The 16,106-nt window shown below is 40.7% G+C and overlaps 3 protein-coding genes across 4 annotated transcripts; 2 read left to right on the top strand and 1 right to left on the bottom strand.

The window, feature by feature from the left end:
• The first annotated feature begins 370 nt into the window (after window positions 1–370).
• Window positions 371–6,980, top strand: ehd2b (EH-domain containing 2b). Of its 2 annotated transcripts, none has more exons than XM_063493938.1 (7): window positions 371–755; window positions 1,873–2,342; window positions 2,479–2,655; window positions 3,678–3,775; window positions 4,852–5,264; window positions 5,370–5,534; window positions 5,658–6,980. In XM_063493938.1, the coding sequence occupies exons 2-7, from the start codon at window positions 2,122–2,124 to the stop codon at window positions 6,204–6,206; spliced, it is 1,623 nt and encodes a 540-aa protein (XP_063350008.1). In that variant the 5' UTR covers window positions 371–755; window positions 1,873–2,121; the 3' UTR covers window positions 6,207–6,980. The 2 variants fall into 2 exon arrangements, with proteins under 2 accessions (XP_063350008.1, XP_063350007.1); XM_063493937.1 differs by having other exon boundaries at window positions 3,678–3,793.
• Window positions 6,981–8,826: 1,846 nt separating this feature from the next.
• Window positions 8,827–11,393, bottom strand: nup88 (nucleoporin 88). The gene has a single exon (XM_063493197.1). It carries the CDS (start codon window positions 11,385–11,387, stop codon window positions 9,228–9,230), a length of 2,160 nt encoding a protein of 719 aa, XP_063349267.1. The 5' UTR covers window positions 11,388–11,393; the 3' UTR covers window positions 8,827–9,227.
• Window positions 11,394–11,463: 70 nt separating this feature from the next.
• Window positions 11,464–15,938, top strand: psmd8 (proteasome 26S subunit, non-ATPase 8). Its single transcript, XM_063493298.1, has 7 exons — window positions 11,464–11,602; window positions 12,931–13,003; window positions 13,101–13,203; window positions 13,294–13,459; window positions 14,028–14,128; window positions 14,575–14,686; window positions 15,132–15,938. Exons 1-7 carry the CDS (start codon window positions 11,498–11,500, stop codon window positions 15,267–15,269), a joined length of 798 nt encoding a protein of 265 aa, XP_063349368.1. The 5' UTR covers window positions 11,464–11,497; the 3' UTR covers window positions 15,270–15,938.
• The last annotated feature ends 168 nt before the right edge of the window (window positions 15,939–16,106 follow it).

Here is a 16,106-nt window from a genome sequence, read left to right as displayed (position 1 = left end):
TTTGTATGCGTCATTGCCTGGAGCATCCACAAAATTTGGAAAGAATAAGTCATTTTTACATGGGATGGGGGGGGGGGGGGGGGGGGGGGGGGGACTGCCATGTCTAAATCTAAGGCATGTGATTATACTGCAATAAAATTATTGTAAAACAAGGAGTCTCCAAGGTATAGTCAAAAGAGTGCAGAATGAAGTTGTGTATATTTAAAATGTGCATAAGGACTGTGGGAGGTTTTGTCCTTCTTTAAAAAAAAACAAAAAAAACAACTCCACCCAAATTATTTATTCGCAACCCCCTCCTCCAGTCCACGCCCTCTAGCCACGACTTAGCTCATCCTTGCCCTGAGTAGAGTGTTAGTGCTGCCCACAGTATTGCCAGGCATCCCTGGAAGAGGAGGTGTATTAAACTTAGAGAAGCAAGCAAGGAGAGAGAGAAAAAAAATTATCCTCTGCGTGGTGCGCCTGTGTGTCTGAGTGTTTGCCTTGGGTTTTTACAGCAAGCAGATTGGGAACCCTTTCCAGATGATCTGAAGCTCATCTGAAATACATTAAACCCAGGAGAAGAACGATCCTCTAATTCAGCTGCGTTGACGCTCCACTGAGGGTTCCTATTTGCTGTTAGAGGTACACCCATACATGTAGCTGCAGCTCCCCAAGAGACTGTTTTCATCTCCTTAAGCCAAAATATTTTCCAGGCTCCAGAGGGCAAGATTGGAGAGCTAGAGGGAACTCCCTGAAGAAGCCTGCATAATAACTTGGTAAATACTCCTTTTAAACTTTAAATGTGGTAGTAATGATTGGCTTGCATTTTAACTGAAAATATGTAGCTGTGATTGTAAAGTAGAGAGAAAACTAAGCTTTGATTTGGTATATAATGAGTGCAACAATTTATAAAGTAGCTAAATAATTAATGCACTGGGAAACTTTCTGTATAGGCTTCTGATATTTTTCACTCCCCTGACACTTGCTGCTCTTGCACGTTTCAATGTTACTTTCCATGTTCCAAGTCCAAAATTTTGTTGCAATTGCAGTGTGCAAACCCACGAGGCATTTTCCTTCATCCTTAAACATTATAAACTGATCCCAAAGCCTAAACCAGCTTTTTGATTTTCACAGTGAGACCATAAATCCACGTTTACTCGTACAGCTTGGCCGCAGCAGAACTTTTGTATATAATGGCTACATTTAATGCCTCTCCATTAGATCTCCAGGGTTCGCCATTTTGACAAGAGGGCTTTCCACACTGGTCTTATGACATGTCAGGACTGTGATTACTGTTTTCCTCGGGGGGAGATTTTTTAATATCCTAGTTTAAATTGGATTTGCAAGAGAAGCTCTTCACAGATGAGCTAACATCTGTTGACATGTGTCTTGCCTATCTTCTTTAATGTCAGTCTCTTTCTATAATGAGTTATGCCTTTGACTCTTAATCCAGGGTTTCTGTTTATATAGACTGCTGTAAAAAGATAATTACTCAAGGGTTACATTTGTTTTTCCATGAGAACACTATCTCCCGAGATGTCTCCTTGTATGAGCAGTCTGTGCACGAATTACATGTTCCACTGAGGGGAACTGCAGCGGATAAAAGAATGTCTTACTCATTTCACTGTAAAGGCATGAGCTGTGCCTGAGCAAATCCTGATGCAGGGCTGGGTTTGCAAGTTTTCCAACATGAACACCAACTTTTTCCAGGCATCCACTGAAAATGCTTGGCAGACTGAGGGTGGGCTGAAGTTTGCTTTAGATTCCACATTGTTACTCTAGAATGTTGCAGACTTTGATCAAGCACACACGGGTTTCTTTTGGGATGAGGAGTTATCTCTTTTTTCTGTTTGATTTAACCTCTACCTGCCTCATTTTCTCTCTGCATTTCAGGATCTAAAGGTTTGAGTGTGTTGACTCAAAGGAGAAACTCCCAACTTTAAACTAAACACCAGCCCTATCGTTTCTCTAAGTGTGTGCAGAGAAGGGCTCAAGGACAAGTGAGCAGCATTCGTATAAATACAGGAAACACCTGAAGGTTTTTCCAAGGCTTGCCCACAGGAAATATAACTCCAAGCAACTGATATAACTCTGACACTGATTTTTGCAAGAAGCTCTCTATCCTCTTGTTAATCAATCAATATGTCACGCTGGGGGAGAAAAAATGTGAAGAAGGCGCCTGAGGTGATCCACACTGTGACAGAGGGACTGAAGTCCCTGTACCGCGAGAAACTGCTGCCTCTGGAGCAGTACTATGGATTCCATGACTTCCATTCTCCTAGTTTGGAGGATGCAGATTTTGACAATAAGCCTATGGTGCTAGTTGTTGGACAGTACTCCACAGGAAAAACAACATTCATCAAGTAAGACACTACAACGCTATGGTATACATTTGCCCATTCTTATATCTCCTGAGTATTTCCACTTTATTTAAGTGACAGCAAATATAAACAAACAAACAAAACAAAACAAACTACAAGCTTTTTGTCTGATTTACAGGTATCTGCTGGAGCAGGATATTCCTGGGAGCAGGATAGGTCCTGAACCCACCACTGACTGCTTCACTGCCATCATGCATGGGGACGTGGAGTCAGTCATCCCAGGGAATGCCCTTATTGTAGACCCTAACAAGCCTTTCCGCAAACTCAATCCATTTGGAAACACCTTTCTCAACAGGTGAGAATCTGGCTTTTATTCACAGTGCGTTGTGAATTTTTTCCACTAAGCGAGACAGTTACATTTTAGCATGAAATAGGCAGAACATGTGAGAGAACTCATGGAGGGAAAACAGAGAAGGAGATATTAAGATTACAGAGAGTGTTTTAGCTCTGGAATTTCAAGTGCTTGTGCCAAATTTCAGAGGAGGAGGCACTTGCCTTATTTGTGGAAAAATGGTGAAACAGAGCGATATCACTCAAGAGGGTGATGAAAGTTCATGTACTCAGGCAGGAACTGCAATGTATTAAAGTTCAAAAGTGAGGTTAGTGGGGTCTACAGCCTCTTAGGGTAAAGAGAAACACAGAAGTCACAGACTGTGGAGGGACTGGGGAAACTGTAGGACAAACATGACGTTTATTCCTGCCGTGTTTACTGCCCGAGCTGATGTTTTTCCACTGTTGTTAGTCAAGGAAGAAGTTACGTCTTACAGTAAAGTGAGGTACTAGGGGCATAGCCACGCAGGCCAGAAGTGACAGGAACTTAGAGTGCTTCTGTTAATGGGCTCCATCATGACATTCTGGTGCAAGTTTTCCAAGCATGCGTTCCTGTCTCCCTCAGCAGGGTATGTTTGAGAATGTATTTGCGTCTCTCCTTTTGCGTTGACTTCCTGTTCTAGGAACCAGTGGGCTCGTTAAGCCCATAAGCTGCAGGAAGCAGTGGTGTTGTTCTAAGCCACACATCGTTAGCAGGCCTTATTGTTTGATTCTGGCAGTAATGGTCATTTTCCTTCAGGAAGCCCAGAGCAAAAGAGACCTGCTTGCACACAATGGCCTTCAGTGGGAGGGACAGGGTGTGTGGACAGAGTGGCTTTCAATCTGCTCCTGAGATCGCACTGGCTTTTTTGATAAGAATTGACTATTTCCACATAATTTAGACTCTTTCCATTGACACTGGCAGATTTTTTTTAAACTAAAGTGACCTTAATGACCCTATTTTTAAACAATGTTATGTCATTCTTTGTTTGCTGATGAATATGCTAGATTCCAGTGTGCCCAAATGCCTAACCAGGTTCTGGAGAGCATCAGCATTATTGACACACCAGGGATCCTGTCTGGTGCCAAACAGAGAGTGAGCCGAGGTGAGAGAAGTGGCAAAGGTGAGGAGAGGGCATAGGGGGCCTGCAGAGACACACGTCCTTGAACATCAGCTCACAAACTCATCTCCTTGGCACGCCTGGCTAACTCATGGGACCAGTATGCTCTGTTGCAATGACATTTGGCAGCAGAGCAAAAAACATCTCTGCAGTACACAGCAGCCATAAAATCATAATAAGGAACAGAAAAAGTCAATTCTGCGAGCACATCTGGAAGAATGTACTGTTAAGCATTAACTATCACCATCACCTCACACCATTTTGTTTTTTTCCAATTTAATATTCACTCATGCTCCAAGCAAACCATTATTCTAATCAGTCTGCATGAGCAACTAACAAGTTTAAAGGGTCAGTATACCCAAATTATGAAAACATATTTCCTTGCTTACCGTTGGTGGTATCTAGCCATGTAAACAGTTTTGGTTTGATCACTAGAATTTTTTAAATATTCATCTGCAAGATTTGCTTCTATATCCTAAGAGGATGGAAGTAAATAAGATGTTAAAAGAGAAGTGTCAGTTTCTCACTCAACAAAAAATGGACTGGATTATTTAGAGATACTGAGATGCCCTTTTAAAAGTAGGCTACTACTTTTTTCTTTTTTCTTTTTAGCATTTCTTGTGCTGTGTGTACCACAGTTCAGTTATCAAAAATTTAGAGATGCTTTCTTAAAACCAAAAAAGATAAAAACCAAAACTATCTATGTGGCCATCCCACAGAAAGTATGTGGAATGTGTTTTTTTGGGGGGGTGGGATTTTGATAAACTTATGGTTTAGTAGAATCATGTTGATACAGATCAACCAGTGCCTGAAAAAATATTAAATAATTTATTAGAATTTCACTTTCATACATTAAGTCAAAGAATTTTTTTTATTATGTCTTGCACAAAAATGAAGCCTCTGTGACTGAAAATTCAGCCTTTGGGATTTTACAGATTATAATCTTTAGGGTTTGTGTCTGTGTTGACCTTCTTCCCTCTCCTGACCCTTGTTTGTTCAATGCATACTCCACATTTAGGTCTACGGATGAATCAGTGATTGCATCTTTTTTATTTAAACAGGGTATGACTTCCCAGCTGTACTGCGCTGGTTTGCAGAACGTGTGGACCGCATCATCCTGCTGTTTGATGCTCACAAGCTAGAGATATCTGATGAGTTCTCCGAGGCCATCGGTGCCCTGAAAGGCAATGAAGACAAACTGCGTGTGGTGCTAAACAAAGCAGACATGGTGGGCACCCAGCAGCTGATGCGAGTGTATGGTGCCCTGATGTGGTCCCTGGGGAAGGTATTTGGCACTCCAGAGGTTCTACGTGTCTATATCGGCTCCTTCTGGGCAGAGCCATTGCTGGTAAATGACAACCGTAAGTTGTTTGAGCTGGAAGAGGAGGATCTCTTTGCTGATATTCAAAACCTTCCTCGAAATGCAGCCATACGCAAGCTCAATGATCTGGTCAAGAGAGCCCGTCTGGTTAGGGTGAGTGAGTTGCATATTTGTTCACGTCTCAGCATGTTTTCATTAAATGATTATTCAGAAAGTCATATTGGTGCACTCTGTGTGTTTTATTTCTCTAAATCCTAGGTCCACGCCCACATCATCAGCCACCTGAAGCAGGAGATGCGTTCTGTCTTCAGGAAGGATAATAAAAAGAAGAATCTGATCTATCAGCTACCAGTTATTTTCTCCAAGATCCAGCTTCAGCACAACATTTCTGCTGGAGACTTTCCAGACTGTGCTAAGATGCAGGTTTGTTTGAAACACTGGCTTTCTTTACAAGCAACTTCTGTTAACTTGTGGTTACAACAGGAAAGTTTATTCTAATGTAACTATTAAATCTAAGGACTAACACATTATTCTCATTTTTAAAAGGAACAACTGATGGTTCATGATTTTACCAAGTTCAAATCCTTGAAGCCTAATCTGATGGCATCCTTGGATGAGTTGCTCTCCAGTGACATTGCCAAACTGATGCCTCTTCTGAGGCAAGAGGAGCTGGAAGCAGGTGATCAACCAGGTGTGCAGGGTGGTGCCTTCTTGGGGACCCGTGCTGGACCTTTCTCAGAAGGTGACCCCTTTGCTGAGGAAAATGGAGAGGCTTGTGAGGAGGAGGAAGATTGGGTGGTGACCAAAGACAAGCCCAAATATGATGAAATCTTCTACAACCTTGCTCCCAATGAGGGGAAACTAAGCGGCACCAAGGCAAAGGACTGGATGGTGAGCTCCCGCCTGCCCAACTCTGTTCTGGGTCGCATCTGGAAGCTCTCAGATGTCGATCGTGATGGCATGTTGGATGATGAAGAATTTGCCCTGGCCAGCCACCTAATTGAGGTCAAGCTGGAGGGTCATGGTCTTCCCCCTGAGCTTCCCACCCGTCTGATCCCACCCTCCAAACGCAGGCAGAAAGGCTCTGATGCATAGACCATCTACTGGCTGTCACACCTATGCTACTGTTGTATTTGCTCTTATTTTCCTGCAGACCCAAATCTAAATGTTGCATGTTAGGTATGCAACGTTTCCTCTGAGAATGATTATAATCTTGCACAATGAACATGCTGTATTTAAATATAAGTCGACAAACAAGGGCTTTCAGAAAAGGATTGTGTATAAGTCAAAGGATCTGTTTGCTTCTTCCCTTTGACTCCTCAAAGTTGGCTTTTTAATGATGAATATATATTTGCTGAGCAGAAATGAAAGGCTGAGTCTAAGTGAGCAAAAATCTGCATGTACTTTTAAAAACTCCAGAGCAATTTTATTCTTAAAAAAACCCAAACCTTTTTAACATTTTAACATTCCTTCAGTGTCTAGATATTAGAGATTATTTGTAGGAATATACCTTTTTTCACATGTGATCAGTCCAATGAAGCATCATTTAGAAATTTATTTTCAACTTATTTTGTTGTGTTTTCAGCATTTTCTTCTCCGTGTAACAGAACAATCATGTACAAATTTAATAATCTGAATGCATTTCACTCTGATGCTTTATATGCCACATTGTTGTGCTGAATTTATACATTATTTTGTAAATTGTCGCTGTTTATGTTGTATGTGCAGGATCAGGATCTGCGTTGCATAAAAGAACATTACATTCTCAACTAGACTGAATGAATGCCATGTTACTGACTACTGTACACAGCTCTGCCAACTGTTCCTATGTTAACAACCATTGTAACCAAATAAAACTACCTGACTGTGCCTAGTGTCTTTGGTTATTCTTTCATACAAGCAAAAAGTTTTGTACAACTTGAAAAGGTTTTTAAACTTAGTTATCAAAATGCCTACAATCTGAAAATAAATGAGAAGTAATAGCTATGGGGGTTTGATTTGACTCTTTTTCAACAAAATTTTGTGTTTTATCAAGCTCACTTGGTCTCTCAGTGACAGACCACATAAACAGTGACTCACAGTCTCCTCTGCCAAGTCCCCATACCACCATTTTCCGAGGCTCTTTCCCTTGTCGTTCCCACCATCTGAAGCCTTTTTTCTGCCTCTCGCTCTCTCGCACATACACATGCAGTCTATTTGTACCCCTTCATCCCAGTTTAGTTCTATATTCACATTCACATTAGCCTCCCAGCACACGGTGTTTGGTTTTGGTGTAAACTATGTGGTATGAGCGTGAATGTGTCCTGTGTAGAGCTGCGTATTTCACATAAGGGTTTCAGGCTTTCCTAAAGAAGGAGTGGCCTCCCCGCCTTTTTTTTCCACTCCTCCATGGAAAGAAACACAAATGAGAAACAGAGGCAATGCAGCCCTTTCCTCGCAGCTCTCCAGCTTACAGTGACTCACATGTGAAGAATGTGGTGGGCTGGACTGGGAGTTATTAATATCTCCTTTCCTAGGGTCTGCTAAGTTTCCTCAGGATCTAAACATTGTACCTTTATGAAAGAACTTAAAATTCCCCCTTTGGACTGTTCCCGAGTGAGCCCTGCTGTTTACCACACCCTCTTCTATGTATCTGAGAGAAAAAGTGTGAGGTAATGTGTGTGGAAAAAACAGCTAAATCATCATAAAGACGTGCAGTTTCTTGACTAAAAATGCTCTCCTTGTATATTATTAAGTCACAGCTACCAACACCTTCTTAGAGAGTAAAAAAAAATCCCAATAGCAGTTTCAACAGTGCTTGTCTGTTACGTAAATAGTTATTCTGGGTCATAAACCATCTCAAATATTTGGTATTCAAATCAAGCAACCAAAGCAACCCTGAAAGCAGCCTAAATTACAGTTGATGACCCCAGCGACGACAAAGATCCCCAACAATGAAGCTTACTCAACAAAACTGGGGTCTCCTTATACGTCACTGACTGTTTATGTGGGGAATTCCTCACTAGGAAACCTGTGGTGGAAGAAAAACTGAGGCCGTCAGCTCTGGAGATGGGGTGACACCTGGTGGAGACAGGATTCCTGGCAATCTTATGCTGAAATTGTTCACTGGAGTTCCCAGCTGTAGATGGCAGACTGGAGGCATGCAGCTGTGCACATTAAAAGACATGTTCAGACACAGGAGAAAAAGTCAATCCCTAGTGTGTAGAAAGCCCTACTTGAATTTTAACATTGTTTATAATTTTGGCTTACAATGTTTATTAAGACAATAACCAAGATAAAACAAATAATTTCCTGCCTTCTGTTTAGGAGTTATGCTCTTGCTGTGTCTCTTACTGGGGGCATGCTCTGTATTGCATCTATGCTAAACATTCATATCAAACAAAACACTCACATGATTTTAGCCTCCTTTAAAAATTCAAACATCTTGCCAGGACGTGGAATATTTAGTTCAGTTTTGTTCAGTTTTTTTCGCAGTTAAATTATTAACTGGGACTTTGTGTGGTGTTTGCATCTTCCCCGTTTACACGGGTTTTCTCCAAGTACTCTGGCAAATACGGCAACCAGCAGCTGTGAACGTGTCAGTTAATACATGTCAATATAAAACTGTTAACTTGGATTTGTCTCTTAATATTTCTGCTTTTTGTAGGTATCCTACATTGAGAAACAAACAAGTTGAATAATTTCAAGTTTATTTTTTATGCAAAAAAGTGAGCAAACAAAATTGAAAACAGCTGTATAAGGTTAGTTTAGCACAAATTATTTGTAATTTTTCCTGCCTATACATGGGACATTAAACTGAGTATGTTAGTGACTCAATCATTAACATGTAAAAAATATTGATGTAAAAATATACAACTTTTTGTAAGAGAAAATCCAACCTTTTGTATTTCTGTATTCTGTATTAAGGAACAACATTTAGTATGAAAGGTAAAGTTACACTAGCACATATAAGATATAGCATATAAGAAGATAGCACAACCACTTAGAGCTCAAGAACTCATTACAGCTTCTTATCAAATGTCAGAAAAATGCAAATGTAATAACAGTGTATTCCATGGAAAATTTGAAATATTTTCCCAACTATACAGAAAAAAACCAGCATTTTTCTGCAAGTGCTTAGAAACTAAAATGATTTTTGATGTCTTTGATCTGCTTCATCATGTCACCAATTTGCTGTCCTTGTTCTTTGAGGACATCCTGAACAACCTTCTTCTGGGGAGCGTTGAGGGAGACTGTTGCCCTAGTTCCGGGCATATCCTTGTCCACTTGTGTCTTCTGGTACTCCATCTTCATGTTCACCTGTCTGATGCAGTTGTCCAGGTGTTTCAGTTGATCATTGATGGTCTGCAGCTCCTTCTTCATTTCTTTTTCACTGTTTGACAGTATGGGTAGCTGGCTTTGCAGGCTACACAACACTTTCTTAACCCTGTTCGTAATGGTTTCTTGGCGATACTTTGCATCTTCGTATTTATCAGCCAACCTTTCTGCTGCTTCTCTCAAACTCTTCCTCTCCTCCCTGCACAGAGACAACTCCTCCAGCTGCTTGTTCTTCTGGCCTGTCAGGAGTTTCACCCTCCTCTGCATCTCTTCACGAGCCATGTCCTGCTTGAGAATGTACTCCTCACGGAACACCTGTGTGGCTCTGCTGAGGAGCTCCAGACACTCTGGAGGTGGTGGTGATGTGTCCTTGTCTCCAGCTTTAAGTACAAGAGGATTGGTGGAGCTCCGTGCCAGGATGTTGCGAATGTGCTGCTCAAAGGAGTCTTCGGCCAGCCCACGCAGAGGGGAGCTGGCAGAGCCCAGACCTGGGTGGGAGCAAAGCAGGGGAGGGGAGGGAGGACGAATGGAGCTCAGAAGGGGTAACAGAATGCACTCATAAGTGCTGGTGATGCAGATCATGGTGGCGCCCAAGGCAAGGTCAGACACAATCAAAAAACCACGAATTGGAGCCGACTGACTGGTCAGGAGCGGTCTGGTGCAAAGAATGTGCTCTACAATGCAGCGCTTCTCAGCAGCCAGCTCCTGGAGACTGTCCTTATCCTCCTCATCTGATTTAAGGAACCTCTGCAGCTTGTTGACCCAGATTAGCCCCACGCTGTGCACTCCTGCTTCATGGGTGCAATGATACCGGTGCTGACAGAGGGGGTCTCTGTGCAGTTTGATTGGACAGGTGAAATCAAACTCTTGCGGCTCCTCGTCCTCTCCCGTTGCCACTTTAAGTATGAGCTCTAGCTCAACACACTCAAACACATAAAGAGCTGGCACTGTCTCTGTGCCTCGGATCCACTTTTCCACTGCCCCCGTGTCGTCCTCTTCTTCAGACTCCAGCACGACACAGTGATACAGTGTGCCTGTTTCTGTGGCGATGACCAAAATACTCGGAACACATGGCAGGCACAGAATGGCACAAGCATCATAGCCATAGTTATCCTCTGCTGCTGGATACATGGGGAGAGGTCCAACGGGTTTACTCAGACTTATACCGTTTACCTGGCTCGTGTAGCTCACATAGGTCTCCCCATTTTCGTAAAGAATATAGAGAGGGTAGACCAGCTGGTCTTTGGAGACCTGTCCTGGCAGCTGCCGAGGAGGGGATGAAATCGGCCCAAAGTCAAACGCCACTGCTATCTCTCCCAGAGAAGCTGCGTACGAACGCACCGGAGGGTGGAGGCTGCTCTCATCTTCTGACTGCGACACTGGCAGGATTTTGGCCGGTGTCTGCGGAGACTTCAAGCCGTAAAATCTGATCGTGTTGTCTGAAGTGAGCAGCACCATATGTGGCTCGTCAGTCTCGCTAGGGTACCAAGCAGCCTGTCGCAGACTGACCGACGGTGAGCTGGTGAAGAAGCGCTCAGCCACCGGGATGGTCTTGCAGTTGATTTTGCTGCGTCCGCCTTCAAACTCGGACCTCTTGCCCCACCGCAGAGGAAGCTCCAGGACCGAGACGCCTCGTTGACCGACCAGCGCGACATGGTGCTGTGTCGGGCTCACCAGCACCTGGCACACTTCAAAGAGCGGCGGGTTGATGCACAGCAAGGTCTGATACTTCCCGCTACTGGAGCTCTCCTCTGAGTTTAACTGCCGCAGGTTGGTTGTGTAAAACACGCGGTCTGAATCGTCCCACACGAAAAAATCCGCTCCCAAACAAAACGTGAGGTTCTTAGCGATCCCTCTTTCACTCGAGGTGCACTCCAAATCCAACTTCTCGCATATTATTTTGAATATCGTGTGGTTCGGTAAGTCATTCAGCCACCGTTCTGAATTGAGTGCCGCCATCTTGATCAACTGTCTGATTTCTGAAGGAAGCAGTAACGTGTTTTGGTTTTTTTCACGACAGTCATTTAACGTATTACGGTGGCCGGTGTCGTGTATTTTGCAGAATCACCATGGCGCTGAAAGAGACCGCTGGGCTGTATGAGACACTTAAAGCGGAGTGGAACAAGAAAAATCCAAACCTAAACAAATGTGGAGACCTTCTGAGCAAGCTTAAGGTAAAGTCGCACATTTGCTTGTCCAGGGTTGATTGTAGGAAGGAAGTCTTTCTATTTGTAAACGTTAGCACTGTTAGCAAACAGATTGCTAACTTACGCTAGCCCAGCTAACGCTGTACGTTAACGTCAGTAACTGGATAAACACCGATAATTAAATTAATTTTGGTTGAATAGTGTAGAGTTTTCACTTGCTAACTACAAACCAATGTTTGGAGAGGGATCGAACAATATCATCATTTTAGGATAATGATGAAACAAATGATTAACTTAGTCAATGAAAGCTAACGTCACTGTACCTTTCGTTAGCTCAGTTTTCTGTTTGGCAAGTTTTTATCCGAGTTGAAGCAGGTATCACTAAAAAGAAGTGCCCCAATAAATTGATTAGAACCTTTTTTTTTTCTTTTTTTTTTTAAAAGTGACTCGTGATAAGGACATCGGCAAAGATGTTTTTCGTATTCAAAAATTGTTCGTATATACAAACAGTTTTGCAAGGCAAAGTCAGTCAAATCTATTATATTTCTATTAAGAAGCAACCGTTATGAAAGTTATATTAGCCTATATATAAAATGCACCTATTCAATTCAGTCAATTCCACGTATGGTACAGCCACTTGGAGATAAAGAGCTCATTGCAGCTTCTTGTTAAATGACAAAAAATACAAATGTAATAAACAAGTGCATTCCAAGGGGAATCTGAAATGTACCCCCTAACTATACACAACTAGCATTCTCTTCAATGCTTAAAAACAAAAATGGTTCTTGATATCTTTGGTTTGGTTCATCATGTCACCAGTTTGCTGTCCTTGTTTACTAAGGACATCCTATTGGACAACTGCCTTCTGGTGGTCAGTGATGATGTTGGGGAAATTTCACATTCACAAAACAAAATGGACCATCTCCAAGTCAAGCTTTATTCATTTTTTAATTAGGAACTATTACAACATAGCACTATAGTTAAGGATCTTGAAAAGGAAAAAAAATGTTACAATAAAATATAACTTTGATAAATTAGATTGTTAATGTGTACAAGCAACTACAAGCTTTTTCTTCTGTATCTTGTGTTCTTCCTTGTTTCTTCCTTTTTTCTTGTGATATAACCCTGGCATTGAGATGCTCTGTATATGTAATTGTTATTTTTTAAAAACAGAGTTTGATTGAGAAACGAAGAAAAAAGTTTCAACAGGAGTCTGACATCAAAATAAATGTTTTATAAGGTTGTCTAGGTTGTTAGAACTCAATGAAAACCAACTCTGGGGTTTGTTCTGTTACAAATGATATGTGGTGTAATTTAGATTTACATTGTTATATTTATCTTTTCTTTTTAAACAGATTTCATTATTGGATCTGAACTTTTTACCTACCAGTGGATCCTCTCTCACCAAGCAGCAGCTCATTTTAGCTCGTGAGTACCTGCAAATCAAGCTGCCACAAGTTAACACAACAGCTTTTTAAGTTACTTGCAAAATAATTTCTAAGTACAATTTATGTTTGTATTTTAGGTGATGTCCTTGAAATAGGAGCCTTATGGAGCATCCTCAAGAAGGACATCCCATCCTTTGAGCGATACATGGCCCAGCTAAAATGTTACTACTTTGATTACAAGTAAATGCCACTTTCTCTTAGAGAATTTGTTGCCCAAGATTGAGGTCTTTTTGTAACTGAAGTAATTATTTACATCTTTTTCTTTTTTAGGGAAGAGCTGCCTGAAGCTGCCTACATGCATCAGTTACTTGGACTGAACCTGCTCTTCCTGCTTTCGCAGAATCGCGTGTCTGAGTTTCACACAGAACTCGAAAGATTGAGTGCTAGAGATATTCAGACCAACGTGTACATCAGACACCCAGTGTCTCTAGAGCAGGTGCTCTATAGCTTACTCATGGACAATGCCTGATTTTGATTTGAATGATTTTTATTGTGTAATATCAGGTGTTAAAGAAAAAAAACAATTTGTGTGTCCAATTGGAAATTTGTACCCTTAAATTGCTCAAAATTAGTGATGTAAGGTTCCAGATTACTTTTTTTTTTTTTTACCAGTCAGCTGGGATGAAGCACTAATATCATTAGTGGCAGGCTAGCATTAGTGTTGACTTGAAATTATTGAAGCTACGTTTGTAAAATAGTTTTGATCCTACAGTAGATGTTGCAGCAGAGGGTTATGTTTGACTGCTATTTGCAGTAATTCCTTTATATGCTTCACTAAGATTTAATAGATTGCTTTTGGCCTGACATAGATCGATGTGTGCTCTGATATTTTATACCCATTGTGTATTCAAAGGTATATATATTAATTTACACAAACTAAATATTTATTTGGACAAATGCTTGGCTTATTGGCGTTTTACTTATACACAATAATTTAAGTCCCGTTATAGTAACTTTGATGTAAATGCAATCTTAATATTTTATTCTCTCTCTGCTAATTTCAGTACTTGATGGAGGGAAGCTACAACAAAGTATTCCTAGCCAAAGGCAACATCCCTGCTGAGAGCTACACCTTTTTTATAGATATTCTTCTGGACACAATTCGGTAAGGACCATAATGATTTCAGTGCCTTTTACACATTCTGCATTCGTTGTAAATTTTAAAATATTTATCAGTAGCCTACAACCACATAACAACAGGTAGGTGTGCAAAAGCTATTTTAATCCATTTTACATAGTTACAGCGAATAGTGTAAAGACAACTCAACACAACAAACACGATGATTTATTTTACTCTCATAGTTGTACCAATACTTTAACCTGAGCAAATGTGAAATAGATGGCAGTTTAAACACCTTTTTAAACAACATCTTTCCTGTCTTTGTCTAATTTTTAATGTTTCTTGATTTGTACTGTGAACTCTGGAAAAAAAAAACAACTTCATTTCACTGTGTTGTGCCATAATAATGTAGAAATGTATAAAACGTCATTAAAAATACAACTCTGTCCTTTGAGGATGACTTTAACTAAAGCTGACCTTTTCAATTGCAGCGATGAGATTGCAGGTTGCATAGAGAAGGCGTATGAGCAGATCCAGTTCAGTGAAGCTACCCGTGTGCTTTTCTTCAGTTCCCCCAAAAAGATGACAGAGTATGCCAAGAAGGTAAGTTTGTTTTTATTTGGGAATCAAGCCTATAGTCGAATCCAGAGATTATGAGGCGGAGACATTAGATTCCTGCTGTGATAACATGATTTAAAGAAATTAAGTTTCTGCTTAACTCTGTTGCTTCTGCTTATGCAAATGCTTATTAAGATTTATTAGGTAAACACTGGCTGTCAGGTGGCCTTGGTGCCTGAAATATTTATGTAAAGTCTAAGTTAGTTCTTAATCAACGTGCTATGTTGTAGATGTAATTATGATTGGATATAGGGAGGGGAGTTGTCAGAAACTGGCTTGTTAATATACAGAAAATGTCCCTCCAGATGTTAGATAAAATTTGTGCATAGGCAGAACCTGAAAAATAAGTAATATACATAACGATTAACATCAGATGGAAAAGATAAATTTTACTTATTTGTTTAAATGAATACATTTTTCCCCATTTCAGAGAGGATGGAATTTGAGTGCAGATGGCTATTACTCTTTCACCAATCAGCAACAGCGGACAGAAGAGGTGAACATCCCTTCTACTGAGCTGGCACAACAGGTCATCGAATACGCACGACAGCTGGAAATGATTGTGTAATCCGCCCCCAGGAACACACTCAACCATGTACAGATGCACTCAGACAAACACGCCACTGGTCCAGTATACATCCAGTCAGCTCAAACACAGTTTCACTAAGGGATATGACTTCCTTTATTGCCAGAGTGGTTTATTTGTTTCCTATGCCTCACAAATCAACTGGCATCCATTATTCCTGTTTTCCCAAATCTACCTGGAAGTCTGACAGATTGGTTTTTATTTTAATACAAAAAAAACTCCACTGAAAATATCACCTTTGGTCTAATTAGAAGTTGCTATATAAATATCTATATTACAGACATGTGAGGGTCTGAGTGTTTAAAGCTGGTTCTTTTATTCAAAATACCATCTGTCCAACATTAAACTTTAGTTTTCTTTAGTCATTCCCAGATCTTTTTTTTTTTTTTTTAAACACTGGGTCTCTTCTTTTTCAACTGTAAGAAAGTTTAAAGTCATCACCCTAATTTTGGTATTCAGTGTCAAACAACTGTCAACAATCTCACCATTTTTTCCCCTGAACTTCTAATTCTTTTTGTATCAAAGTTTTCTCCTGGGTAGAACTAAAATAAATGTATTGCCCTTGCCTTGTATCTAAAATTGCCACTGAAGTTTGTGTTTGACTCTTCCTCACTAGACATTTTGTAAACACATTGATCTACAATAAATGATTCATAAAACAAACTTTTTGTATGACTTGGCATTTTAGTGTTGTGTTCTTTATACATGTCTAACTTTCCCCAGAATTAAGCCACTGATAGCAGCTTAATAGTTATGCCTTCTTTCATTGGTCAGTGTCTTTCCTAGTCTCTTTCAATGTTGAGTAAGCTGGATGCAGCT

The sequence above is a fragment of the Pelmatolapia mariae genome, linkage group LG14 (assembly GCF_036321145.2).
Source record: "Pelmatolapia mariae isolate MD_Pm_ZW linkage group LG14, Pm_UMD_F_2, whole genome shotgun sequence".
Taxonomy (NCBI): Eukaryota; Metazoa; Chordata; class Actinopteri; order Cichliformes; family Cichlidae; genus Pelmatolapia; species Pelmatolapia mariae.
The sequence above is the reverse complement of the archived record's forward strand: the minus strand, read 5'-3'. Positions and strand labels throughout refer to the sequence as shown.

What these genes read in the sequence shown, in the direction of transcription:
- ehd2b (XM_063493937.1), top strand. Translation starts at nt 2,122, where the DNA reads ATGTCACGCTGGGGGAGAAAAAATGTGAAGAAGGCGCCTGAGGTGATC. An exon ending in GGAAAAACAACATTCATCAA is followed by an intron (nt 2,343 to 2,478) that starts GTAAGACACTAC and finishes TCTGATTTACAG; the next exon opens with GTATCTGCTGGAGCAGGATA. An exon ending in GGAAACACCTTTCTCAACAG is followed by an intron (nt 2,656 to 3,677) that starts GTGAGAATCTGG and finishes TGAATATGCTAG; the next exon opens with ATTCCAGTGTGCCCAAATGC.
- nup88 (XM_063493197.1), bottom strand. Translation starts at nt 11,387, where the DNA reads ATGGCGGCACTCAATTCAGAACGGTGGCTGAATGACTTACCGAACCAC.
- psmd8 (XM_063493298.1), top strand. Translation starts at nt 11,498, where the DNA reads ATGGCGCTGAAAGAGACCGCTGGGCTGTATGAGACACTTAAAGCGGAG. An exon ending in ACCTTCTGAGCAAGCTTAAG is followed by an intron (nt 11,603 to 12,930) that starts GTAAAGTCGCAC and finishes CTTTTTAAACAG; the next exon opens with ATTTCATTATTGGATCTGAA. An exon ending in GCAGCAGCTCATTTTAGCTC is followed by an intron (nt 13,004 to 13,100) that starts GTGAGTACCTGC and finishes TTTGTATTTTAG; the next exon opens with GTGATGTCCTTGAAATAGGA.